The sequence below is a fragment of the Micromesistius poutassou genome (assembly GCF_964030765.1).
Source record: "Micromesistius poutassou genome assembly, chromosome: 8".
Taxonomy (NCBI): domain Eukaryota; kingdom Metazoa; phylum Chordata; class Actinopteri; order Gadiformes; family Gadidae; genus Micromesistius; species Micromesistius poutassou.
This window is the reverse complement of record NC_140278.1, coordinates 6,642,194-6,655,880: the sequence shown is the minus strand read 5'-3', so window position 1 is coordinate 6,655,880 and position 13,687 is coordinate 6,642,194. Positions and strand designations below refer to the sequence as shown.

Genomic DNA, 13,687 nt, shown 5'->3' with positions numbered 1-13,687 from the left:
ATGGCAGGCTTGAATACAGATTGTTTATCAAGTGTGATGACTAGCGAGAAGACGACGCACACAAACATGTTCCACAATATGTTTTTCATCTGGAAATGTTTTCGATAAAGGATAACCTGTTCAATGCCCTTCAGAAAGTTTGTGGTTTCCACCAAACCCGATTAAATCACTTTAATAGTACTGCGTTTACTACTCTAATAACCTTCAGAAAAGGCTTTTGCAACATTGAGGTTGTGGAAATGATTATGATACGATTTATGATTTGTTAGTTTTGTGAACGTAATGCTCATGTGTTACATAACTCACAGATCTGTGATTAAATCAGATGCAGGAATGGAGGGTTTTCCATGCAATCTTAGTGAGTTTCGACCATTTTGAGAGAAAGGGTTTGAATTTTTTGGAAAGAGTTCAGAACATTTGGAGAGAGAGATTTTAGGCAACAGTTGGTCACTCTTGAAGAAAACTGTGAGAACTTTAAATTTGAAGCATCCTTCTCCCTTCCAGTGAAGTACATGCGTGAGGCCACTCCCTACGTAAAGAAAGGATCCCCGGTGTCGGAGATCGGCTGGGAAACCCCCCCGCCCGAGTCGCCCCGGCTGGGCACCTCTCCGTCCTTCCTCACGCCTCCGGCGGCTGCGCCCAGCCTCGCCCCCACCCTGCCCAGGTCCCTGCCCCTGCAGGGCCACCGGCGCTGCATACCGCTCAAGATGTGCTACGTCACCCACTCCCTGACAGAGGTGGACCCCAACAAAAGGTGGGGAAGGCGCACACACACACACACTGACACATACCTCCGTCCCTGTCTCAAATGTTTTATTATTGTCATGATACATTCTCCAGAAGGACGTGGCTTGGCATATATTGGATTTTTTGGTAGAATGCTTTCCTTCTGTTGCTCCGTGTTCTGTTACTTCTCCTCTGTCTACCCCGTCCTCTCCCCCTCCCCTCCCCTTCTGTATTAGTGTTTCCCCCCTCGCAGCATGTGTCATTCTGGGGGTCTTTGTATTCTCTTGTATTTGTATGTCTATTCCATCACTAGTTAACTGAATATGTCCATCAGTTCAAATCTTCTTTTCTCTCTAACCCTCTTGGCCTCTTGCCCTTTTGTGTTTGCTTTTCCTAAACTTAATGAAGTCACTTGACAAACAAATACCCAATTAGCATGGAAAGGTTACAATAACAGTACCGTATTAATCAAATCAGCCATTCATCAAAAACATACGAGACGGAATGTGTGTGTGTGTGTGTGTGTGTGTGTGTGTGTGTGTGTGTGTGTGTGTGTGTGTGTGTGTGTGTGTGTGTGTGTGTGTGTGTGTGTGTGTGTGTGTGTGTGTGTGTGTGGCATAAGATGCTGCCTTGCCTGCTTGCCTATGTGTGTGTACCTGCTTGCTTGTGAGTGTGTGCGCGCCTATGTGTGTGTTTGCTTGCTTGTGTGGGTGTGTGCGTCCTTGCTGCGTACAAGTGATAAAAAAAAAAAAAAGGCTCAGCCTTTCAGATAGTTCAACTTCACGTTTCCTCCAAAGCCAGCAGTTGACAGAGACCACATCAAAGTCCCGTCACAACAATACACAGCAGACGCTTCAAAGTTACATTTTATGCCTGGCACGTCTGGGATTTATTTAACACTTTAAATGTGCAGCAGTACAACGTAAACACTTGCCACACAATCACACACAAGCACAAGTCAGGACTTGTCGGCACGATGAGAAGGCTTCTCCAGAGATACTGTTGATACTGGCATCATTTATGGCAAATGTATTTTAATAGAAGTATAACCAGGCAATAAAACACATTGTATTCCTGCTGCATTCTTGCCAATGCCAATTTATATGAGATACATCGTTTTGTTGCTGGCAAGGTAACACACGTTCAAGCAAGTAATATTTGGGGAATTTGACAACCAGAATAATATTAGGATATTTTGCAGCAGCTGGGGTTTAGAACAATGTGTTCTGTGTACCGTGAGTCATGTAACTAAAGAGACACCTACACCACAATGAAATGATAAAATACTGAACTTAACAAAAGTGTGCAAATGCCGTAAAGCAAGGCATCCAGTTATACATTCAGTATCTTTGGAAAAACATGATGATAGTAATTCCTAATTCCTAAATTATTTATCAAATTCATCTCACTTGTATCTCCTTTAGATATGATGCCTTGTTTGGAGCTTTGGTTTAATCTGTCTATCATTCTATCAAGCGAGTTATATTTTGGAGCTAAAGTACAGAAAGTTCTAGAAAGATACAGTGGATTAAAATTGGGCCAAGAAACATTGCTGTTTAAGACCAGTACTGGTTTCATCATCTGGTCTCTCTCCTATTGTTTAAGGTTGTTTAATTGACCAGTCAATTGGTCAATTAAATAACCTTAAACAATATGAAAAACAGCAATTGTCTACCGTTTATTCCTTTTTTTGCTGTGGTGTTATTATTCGCGTTTTCATTTTCGCTGTGCTAGGCTACAATTATGTCCAGTCAGCGTTGTTTGGTCAATGTTTAAGAGATACCTCCTTCAAAAAACACAAAAAAACAAACACAAAACCTTAGGCTTTTGATGTTCGCACATCTTCATGTCCGTATCCTCGAGGGCGAAAAGTAAACTCGGCTTCAACTTTCAGTGTTCACATGTACGTGACACTCAATCGAATCATCGTAGAATCCGAGCCTTTGTATTTGATTGGCTGTGTCCCGTGTTGCATTCAACATAGACCTCTGAAGAATAAGTCCCGCTTCCGAGGCTCCGGTTCCCTTGGTCAGATGTCTATGGGAAATGACATGGGGTTTTTGAATGATCATACACATACATAACAAACTCTGTAGGTAACGAAGAAGTAAAAGCTGCGTCACGTTTTGAACTACACACATTTTCCATCTAGTTTCGACCGGCTTTTTGGATTATCGGTGCCGTTAAACATTTCTGTTCTGAGGTCTGTTAGCCAGCGGGTGGGAGTGGGGGTGGGGTCAAAAGGACAAACTCGCTCGGTTGAGCTTGTGAGCCGAGAAGGACATGAACGAGAAAGGAAGCGGGGTGCTTGTCTCTCTGTTACTATAATTAGTAACGTTCTGCATCTCCCCGTGGAATAGCATCTTCCTCTGGGCGGCAGATGTCTGTGAGCCCCCGCAAGCATACACTGACAGACAGCTGAAGACGAGGCTGGGGTTTGTTTTGGAGAGCAGACGAGCTGAAGGAGAGAGGGCCAAAGCGAGAGGGGGAACTACAGAGAGGAAAAAAGAGAATAAATAAATTAAAGTTTGAGGACAGGATTGCAGAGGGGAAGGATGAGCATGGAAGCCAGGATGGTATTGACGTGAGAGGAAAGACAGAGAAGACATGGACTGGTAATAAATGAAAGGCAGGAACCAGAAGAGAAACTAAGGAAAGGGAAGGAAGTTATCTATTTTTACGTTGGGATAAAGTCCTTTCTATTAAGTTACCCATCGTTGGTCCAAGAATCACGCTGTCTTTACACTTTCTCACTAACTACCCAGCATTGACGTCATTGAACTTTTGTACAGTGCCTTATCTAAACAACGATGCCACTGTTTGACATTTTCTCATGCTATTTAGACTGTTCAGTTTAGAGCTTACTTAAGGGTAAACATAGCCCAGAGCTTTCAAATACTGTATCCAGAGGTGGCGCCAACATGGCAAACTATAGCACAGTGTACAGCAGTCTCATTCCCATCACAATAAAGTGAACTCTTGAGTATCTCTGGACAATATGTTTAGTTCTAGTGTATCGAACGTAGTGTTGTGTATTTATCTGTTTTGTCCCACCACCTGCACTACACCAGTGAAAGAAGGGGCCAGTATAAGTTGCAAAAGCAAAACAGAAGCATGGACCAATAGCCCCACAGGGAAAAGTTGAGAACAGAGAACACACTTCTGATGTTGGTTTGAAGAAAACATCAAGGTGTGCTGGATATCCAGAGGTTTCTGAGCTGAAAGGACATGTGAAGGACATGCCATCTAAATGAAGTCCACTATGCAGTCCAGAAGGTTGTGAGGACTCCTAAGCGGCTTCTTTGCGGTCGTTTTTCCAGTGCTTCCTTTTAAAGCCTCTTGGGTCTGGCCCCCACCCATCCAGCAGTCAGCCTCCCTCTCTGGGACAAGCACCAGCATTGACAGCCTGCCACACACACACACACACACACACACACACACACACACACACACACACACACACACACACACACACACACACACACCAGTGCAGACATCCCCCAGCCAAACCCGGTCCAGCCTCCTCAATCTACACCCCCCCCCCACCCCCACACACACTCATTTGAATCTATTTTTAGCCCAGGAACACCTGGAGCTCATCTGAGAGAGAGAGAGGGTCTTTCCCACACAGCCCACACAGTAGAGGGAAAATGGGATGCACGTGAATTGTGTTTATCTTTTCCTCCCTTTTCTTCTTCCAGAGTCTCGGAATAATTACACATTAAAATATGAAGGGGGATGGAGGTTGGGGAGCATGGAACAGCTATTACTTGGTTGAGTATTTTTAGCATCTGAGTCAGCCGTTTCTTTAAGTGTAAGTAAAGCCCACTGTTTCAGCTGGGACTTCTAGGAAGGGGAGGTGCCTGGTGTCCCCGTGACCGGGACCTACAGCAAAGTGGGGATATTTCTTTAAGCTAGTTCCATTGTCGATAATGAGCCATGTTGTATATGAAATGTGCCACTCACTGCAGCGTTATACCGTAAGTATCCGAGATGCTTAGCCCTCTCCCACATGCAGCCATCAACATCAACCGCCGCCCGGACAGAGCTCCAACCGTCCACACACACCTCGTCCCCGGTGTCCCTTCATCGTGGCGTCAAAGCGCCTCTGAAAATGAATTTGGATGTCTCGAAAAGAACGCAACCTCAGTTTGGAGCAGAGTGTAGAACGTTCACAAACTGGTTGACGGTGGCTGGGAAAACATAGGATTCTACACGTGTTTACTCAAAAAGTAAATGTGGCAAAATGGCGTATATTACCATGATGATCATAGCAGGCATATTAATGAGTTTAAAAAATGTATTTGCTTCAAGGTTCACTGGCCCTTTTTGAGAGTTCACCCCCATAGCAACAGAGGACATGGCTCATGGCGCTTTATTTTTTATTGAATCTTAATTTATAATTTATAATTTATTAATAAAAAACATTTTAGTTATAAATCTCAGGAAGGTTGCGGCACAATCATTGTCAACACTGTCAGTGTAAAGAATGTATCGACTGTGTTTGACGATTAATAGGAAGAAGAGGAAGAATGATTACCTTTTAAGGTGCTTTGTCAGGACCTGGCCCAAATTAATTTACAGTTAATTCCCGTCTCGTCGCTCCATATTAGATCCTCTGGCAGTGGGTCCAGTTGTTTATCTTGGTGTTGTCAGGTTTTAGTAGGGGTTTTGCCTTGAGGTTTATACTGGTAAAAAATGATACCCTATAAGTCTCGTGACTGATATCTAGAAGAACACCCATTCACTCTTATTAGTGTGGCTCACATCCCCTAACAACCGTGTTGTTTTCCATGAAACTTTACTTTCCTTCAATTGAGGAGAGTCTGCGTGTAATTCTAGTTCTTACTACAGCTGGCATTAGTATGCTGTAGTTTATTCAGCTGAATCCTGCTGAAAGTATATATTTATTTGCTACAATTGCTAATATCTGGCCACCATCTGTCCCTGAGTGTTTTCATACTGCGCTACTAAATAATCAGTGGGCTTCTGTAAGACATACCCATATGGCTCGCTCTGATTCCCTGTGAGAGCCTTCTGCTTTTGTCACGTAGGTTGTAACGTAAATAGGAGGTAGATATACTTTATGTACTACTGTAAGAACCACTAATGGATCTTGTACATTCATGTATACATTGCAGATGATTAAATAGCAATACAAACCAACTGAACCCAAAGGCAGGAAGAAACAGAACTGGTTTTAATCGTAAATTATCATATGTAGACTAATGTATAAAAATCCCAAAGTCCTGTCAGGGAACACAAAAATAAACCGAAAACAAACGCAAACAAGATGCTAATGAACATCAGCTCCCTATCTTAACACCACACAAACAACAAGCAATTACTTGGGTGGCAGGTCTTTCAGCGCCATGGCCCCCGAATTGCCTTCCTCAATCCCTCCGTGACTGTCCCTCCTTCCCTCTTTTAAAGCTCATCTCAAGACCTTTTCTGTTTCAAGAACACTTCTCCTCTTCCACCACTGCCTAGACCCTCTGTATATATTATTGTTTATTTTTTATTTGTGTTGTTTAACTTTGTGTTGTGCTGCCTTGTTCCGTGTGTGCTCATGACACTGTAAAGCAACCTTGAGTGTGATAAAGGCACTATATAAAATAAACTAATATTATTATTATTATTATTACTTTCCATGGGTCAAATCAAACCGTTTAGATGTGCAAATCGTCTGAACTGCGTATGTCTTGCTTGTCTCCTCCTGCGGCTCGGCTGCAGGCACGTGGAGCTGCACTCCTCGGACGCCCGCCACACCCTGGTGCTGCGCTGCCCCGACCGGGCCTCCAGCCTGGCCTGGTTCTCCGCCATGCACGCCACCACCTCCGCACTCACACAGGTACGCCACCACAGAGGGTGGGGGGGGGTTGTGTGTCTCCTGATGACACACAAAGACGCACGGTTGTGTGTCTCCTGAAGACACACAAAGACACACGGTTGTGTATCTCCTGAAGACAAACAACCGTGTGTGTTTGTGTGTTGCATATCTCAGACCTTAACCAAACCACCCCTCCCCTCTACCCTCCTCCCTCCCTCCCTCCTTCCGTTTTATGTATGTTTATTTGTTTGTTTGTTTGTCTTGCCTCTGATGATCAAAGCCGTTTTTGCCGCTGGCCTTTTTAATCACATCCTCTTACATGACGTTATCGCTCGTTGTGTTTCCTAGTCCACTCTCACAGATTAAAGAGTTGGTGCGACAGGCCGAAGGGTTTATATATATTCACAAGCTAGTGTTTAAATAGCTAAATAACGCATTCCCATTTCTTCATTGTCGTCTCCTTTCTGAGCTCATCCTTTAGTTCACCCTGTCATTCGGTCATTCAGTCATTCAGTGATGCCTGGATACAAATGGGCCAGTATAGTGCATGATCACTTTAAGTATACAGTGTTAATAGTTTGCAGATGCAATGCGATCATAAGATAGGGTAATGCTTTCCAGTAGTGTCCTTGTTAGTGTAATTACACATGTAATAAACATTGCAGCGCCCTGTAACCGCATGTACTTAATTTGTAATGTTATGGATGAACCTAACCCAAGCCTACCCTAGTGTGGAGCTCGCCTCTTCAGCTATTCCTAACAGTAACGCCTTTTACCACACTGTGTAGTTATGTAGTGTACCGTGCTGTTCCGTAAAGTACTGTTGCATGATGTTACATTGCTTGTTAAATAATACTTGCATGTGTACAACTACTCTGTAATTTTTCCCTAAAATAGTTTTTCTTGTATGATCCATAACCCTATCCTTGTATTATTGTACGATCCCTAACCCTATCCATGTATTATTGTACGATCCCTAACCCTATCCACCTATTATTGTACGATCCCTAACCCTATCCATGTATTATTGTACGATCCCTAACCCTATCCATGGCTTGTCTCCTTATGCTAGCGGGGCCTGGCGGAGTTTGTCCATAACGCTACGAGGGCGGGTGTTTCAGGCAGCAAGGAGATACGCCACCTGGGGTGGCTCGCAGGAAAGGTAGCGATTCTTGTGTCTGTGTGTTTGTGTCTCTGCTCAGGTTTCCAAACACATTTTATCACACGCAGACACACATGCACACTCAAACTAACCTTCCAGGATTGCGCCTTCCATACAATGAATACCTATACCGTTACTTAGCAACACATTCTTAGCATAATGTTTAACAGATGACCCATGACCTTTGAACTTTAAAGTCCTGACTTAATTGGCTATAACGTTACGACAAAGAGCAGCTCTAGTCCTTCAGCTGAGCTGCAGTTAGGTCTCTCAGCACAATGAAAGTAGTGAGAGTATTACAATTAAATGATGGCCTTTGTGTGTGTCTGTGTTTGGGGTGGAGGTGAATGTGTGTGGGTTGCGATATAATTTTGTTTTGACCATTGTTCTATGCCTGCCTCATTTTTTCAGGTAAACAGCAATTGTGAGTACCGTACCGTCATTACCATAGTACAAATAAAAAGTGTGATAAAAATCATTATTTCTAACACAAATTATTAATTATTGTGTCGCGTCAAACTCTTCAGAGAAATTAATCGCTCTGTCTGTTTCTTTGTTATCTTAGTTATGTATAACACATCCATCCACCACAACAAGAGCGCTAATTACGGCCAACGCAAACGGCATAGAAACAGGCTGTGAATCTTTAACATATGCGTATTATATGAGACATATTTGGTTGACTAATGGATGGAAATATAGCTGGGTTGAGTACACCCATATGCTAATTTTGCTGTTCCATTTAAATGTGTGTGGTTAATAATAGACTGTTCGAATGATAATAGAACATTTCAAGGAAGTGTTTTGTTGGTGTGTGTTCTGTTTAGTGTTCTATGGCTTCCTTTCTATACCTCTCTGCGTCTGGGTGGCCAGTGGTTCACGGCCCAGTATGGGTTTACAGCCCGGTGGTTGAGAAACCACTGATCTAAGGGATCCCGGTAGCTGGTCTTCACGGAAACAGCATCCAGAATGAATCCTAGATGAACACATTTAGTATGACAGTGTGGCTTGTCTGGTTTCCGTGGTGATCTCTGTGATGTCTGGCGTCCAGAGTTCCAGTGGATGATTATTATCTTAAGTAATGTTAGAGAGTTTAACCCTGTGTCATCCGCTGTCACGTCTTTCTTTGTGGTGGGATACACGCCCCTGGCAGCCGCTCAGTAGATTGGCTCATCTTGTTTGTGGCCTCTTCCAGACCTTAGGTCATCATTACTCAGTGTCCTTCAGAATCCTTGCTTCATGGACCTTGGTATTATTCCTGCCTGAGGTCCCCGGTCGTCCCTGGTCCGGCGAGAGTGTGTTGCAGCTGGCAGACCCCAGTCATGTGATGCCCTCTCAGGGGGGATGGGTCGGTGTGTGTCTTCACTGCACCTCTCCTGCGCTCCATTAGAAAGGATTTCCTTAGAGAAGCAGTGTAGGACCATGATGGAGGAGTAGCTGTTCATTCACTTGCGCACTGTTCTGTGTGTTGACGTTGGTTTTATTTGTTTTATTTATTCATCATCAGTCATTATGTTTCAAACGTTTTTTTAATGTGCGTATGAGCGTGGGCGTGTGCGTGTTCGGAAACCCGGGCAGGGAGATTAGGTTAAACGTTAGGCGTCTGCCCGTGTACATAATTGCATTTGCGTGCCTGTATTTGGTAAACATTGTGTCAGCGTTTAATCATCTGATGGCCGTATGGGAAGACACAAAGTCATATAAGGGCATTTCCCTGTTATGCAGCGCTAAGCGCATTCAGTGGCTGTGGTATCTTAGTATCATGGCCGGCGGGCACAAGGCAACACAAACAGGCAACTGCAGACACACTTATCTGCAGAGTGGATTTTCCTTCCGGCCGGAGGGGGGAGAGTGGGCAGTGGATCACTTCCAGTGGCCTTTGTTGTGTCATTCAGCTGTTTGGATGACATCACACATGATCGGGTGGCAGCAGCCACCAACGGCTCTGCCTCTTAAGGGCTGAGGAACTCCCGGCCATTCTTCTCAGGGAAATTGGAGATTGTGTTGTCCGCCCGTCTGCTGATCCATAGATCTCCAATGGCCCTCCAAGGCCTATGCAGCAGTTGCGTTTCATGGAGTTGCCTTTTACTTTGATTGCACCATTAGACTTGGAATGAGGCTAGCATAAGGCTAATTCATTCATGTTGATGAAGGACATCTACTACAAAAAGAGGAGTTATCTTCCTCTAGTGAGTGAAGCTCCGTTTGGGATTCGAGCTCAATAGAATTTGCACCATGTGTCTCAAACAAGAACTACAGTTTGTCCTCCGGAATCGATATTCTCAGTTCCTTTATTCTTTGCTTCACGAAGCAAAGATCTTGAGATCTTGGACGAAGGTCCAGCAATCCTCTACAGTCTAGAATATGGTCAGGGAGAGCAGCAAAACAAAATTGCTGTAATCCAAATTGACAAATGTATGGTCTGTTGAAATTTTTCCAAGCATTGTCAGAGACCTTTCTGAATACGAGTTTGTATATTATGTTTCATCTTCCGTTTCAAGGATGGCGTTATCCCCATTCATGATCAAAAACCACACAAAGAATACCTGAATACCTACATGAGTAATTGCGTTATTCACAAAGTTCTTGACCAATCATGACATGGCAAAAGATAATATTGTTCAGATTCTCAAGAGAGAGTGAGAGATGTATTATGCTTTCAGGAAATGAGAAAACGGCCCAAAGTGAGTAAATACGTTCAGATGGCCGCAGTTAACACTGTCTGTATCAATGGAAAAGACAGCGCCGCTCTGCTCTCCACTGCACCGACGGGCCCTTCCTCGCATGTCATCCCTGGCTGTAAAACCATTTTAACAAGGCCTATTTCAATAGTGGATGTGGGCAGCGCTGGAGAAACTATATAATGTATTGCGACATTCAAGTTTCAAGATTCAAGTTTTCACACATTTTTTAAAACAATGTGCTTCCTCTCATTTTCTCTCCCCCAATGGCACGTCCCTCTCCGCCGCTATGGATATATCTATAGATCATTTTACATTTATGATACAATAAGAGCACTTTATTCATCCCTGAAGGGGAATGCCGGGGTTACAGCAGCATAGAAGTAGCAAATGCAAATTAGTCTGGAATCTCTCCGTTAAGTCAAGGGGCTTTATTAATGGGGGCAGAGCAAAATGCCTCCGGACGCAATTGGATAGTCCTACAACCAATCAGAGCAAAGCGTGTCATGTAGCTCTGAGCTGAAATTAAACTTTGACCAAATCCAGTCAGAAGTGTGGAAAACACATCATTTTTGTACACTGTGTGTGTGTGTATATATATATATATATATATCTCTATCTATCGTCAGAAAAAAGATACTGGATAAGCGGTTGCGATTTGCCTGACCCGGCCTGGTCAGCTGGAGTCTGTCAGATGGGGAGGGGGATCGGACCATCTGCCAGAGCAAATCAAATATGAGCCCACAGATTCTTCTTGTTCCCAGCATAAAAGTAGTGTGTTCATCATACAGAGAATATAAATAAACATAATGCACACACACACACACACACACACACACACACACACACACACACACACACACACACACACACACACACACACACACACACACACACACACACACTAATAATAACTACGGTAAAACACAACAAAAAAGTATTTACATGCATTTTAACTCTGCTAACATGTATGAGTCATAGGATGAAGCATATTGAGGTGTGAGGTGTGTGTGTGTGTGTGTGTGTGTGTGTGTGTGTGTGTGTGTGTGTGTGTGTGTGTGTGTGTGTCAGACGGAGAACGAGAAGGAGCACTGGAAGCCCGTGCTGGTGGTGGTGACGGAGAAGGACCTGCTGCTGTACAGCAGTCTGCCCCGGAGGCCCGAGGCCTGGAGGACCCCTGAGCACACCTACCCACTGTTAGCCACACGGTGCGTCCACACACACACACACACACACACACACACACACACACACACACACACACACACACACACACACACACAGAGAGAGACACTCAGAGACACACACACACGGAGACAGACAGAGACACACAGCAAACACACACACACACACAGATAGACACACAGACAGGGAACACACACACACACACACACACACACACACACACACACACACACACACACACACACACACAGTTTGATTAGACATGAGATGGGCTCCAGGTGCATTTTTCAACCTTTAGGCCAAACAGAGTTTGCTGAAGTATGTTGTTGAATAAAGAGCCAGTGAACCCAGCAGGAATTCCAACGCTATGAGATTTGATGTTATGACCGATTGCAACTTTTTTAGTACCGTCATTGTGCACGAGCGATATAGTGAGCATCGTGTATATGAAGGGCGCCAGTCACCGTGGTGTTATACTGAGAAGAATAAGCCTCTCTCGCACGCAGACATCAAACTAAACCACTGCTCAGACGGAGCTCACACGCCGTAGCGTGATACAATTGGTGTCCTGGAAGCCTAAGTGTCTCTCGGTCAACCACTGCCCAGAGAGGGCTCCACACACCCACACACAAAGGCGTCACATAAGACCGTTACCCACGTCCCATTGAGTTGTGTTTTGGGGAGACACCTGTTCTCCTTAAAATACAGTTTTATTTTAGTAACCGTGACAAAATGGTATGTTCACGATCCTATAATAAGTAGGATATTATGCTTATAATAGGCAAAAACAAAATACAGCAGAAAGTAAAGTTATGTTTTCAGAAGTCATTACGTAAATACATTGCATTTCAGCCATCGTTTGAGTGTCAGGATCTTTACAGGAGAGCGGTGGCAACACAATAAAACCTATCAACGTATCCTAAGCATGACTGTAGGTCTACCACAGTAGGCACACACTCACTCCCCTTCCTTGTTATACACACAGGTCTACTACACAAACAGATTTATTACACACCTATACACGTGTACCTAAGCCATCACACACACACACACACACACACACACACACACACACACACACACACACACACACACACACACACACACACACACACACACACACACACACACACACACACACAGAAATTTAGGTCTGTTAACTACATAAAAAACACTTTAATCATACCGGAAGCAAATATACACACGCCTATTCTCTGTTTGCCCTCTCATATACACATACACACACACCGCACAATACAAACCTACCAACTGTTAAACATAAGAAACCTTGAATTGTCTTGTGGCACTGATGGACTGAAAATAAAAAAAAGCACTCACTATCTTCAAAGAAACATGGATTTACTAAATCCTACGAATAAAGGCCGGAACAATGAACAGCTCAACCAAAGCATCCCATACAACTTCCAGACTGCTTTAGCATGATGGGCAAATCTTTAAATGTCTAGTCATGTTGAAGAAAAAATAGGAATATACCCTAAAAATAAATCCAGAACCCCTTTCCCGAGAGCTGTGTTGTTTCATATCTCAAAGAGCTGCTTTGACATGCTGGCACGAGCATCAGTTGTTGGAGGACAGGACACGTAGCAGGCGCTGGGAAACAGCTGTTTGCTGGATGAGGTCATGTCTCCGTCATTATTTACTGGGTCTGCCATCCTACAATGCAATCCTTTGTTTGGTCGGGTTTCACCACCGGTCTGACGGTAGTCATGAACAACATCTGGTAACTTGCTCATACAGAATCTTCACTCAAATATCGTTATTTTTGTTTTCAAATGAATTAGGGATTTGTATTGATCACGCTGACATTGATCGGTGACGTTCAGTCTACGTAAATGCGCTTTGGCTCCAAGATATTTATATTGCATGTTTCCCCCACCGCCCCATTCAAAGCAACTCCAGAGTTAATTCTAAGCCTGGCTAATCACGCTTTCTGCACACTGACAGGCTTTTATGTACTCATACTAGTTGTTCTGCACAGAGCATGATTTGGACCCGTCACTCTTTATTTGTGTTTTGTCTTCCTCCACTTTTCATATGGGCTCCTTTTGAGGAGTACCTATTGTAAGCACCTCTTTAATCCTA

The 13,687-nt window shown here is 43.8% G+C and overlaps 1 protein-coding gene across 1 annotated transcript in view; it reads left to right on the top strand.

Annotated features, from left to right (window-relative positions):
• The window catches only part of sntb1 (syntrophin, basic 1), a 29,312-nt gene that overhangs the window by 4,729 nt on the left and 10,896 nt on the right, over positions 1 to 13,687 (top strand). Inside the window, exons 2-5 of the mRNA XM_084472379.1 lie at positions 505 to 754; positions 6,460 to 6,577; positions 7,629 to 7,718; positions 11,471 to 11,607. Of these exons, the coding sequence (XP_084328505.1) occupies positions 505 to 754; positions 6,460 to 6,577; positions 7,629 to 7,718; positions 11,471 to 11,607 (595 nt within the window). The remainder of the gene's footprint in view (positions 1 to 504; positions 755 to 6,459; positions 6,578 to 7,628; positions 7,719 to 11,470; positions 11,608 to 13,687) is intronic.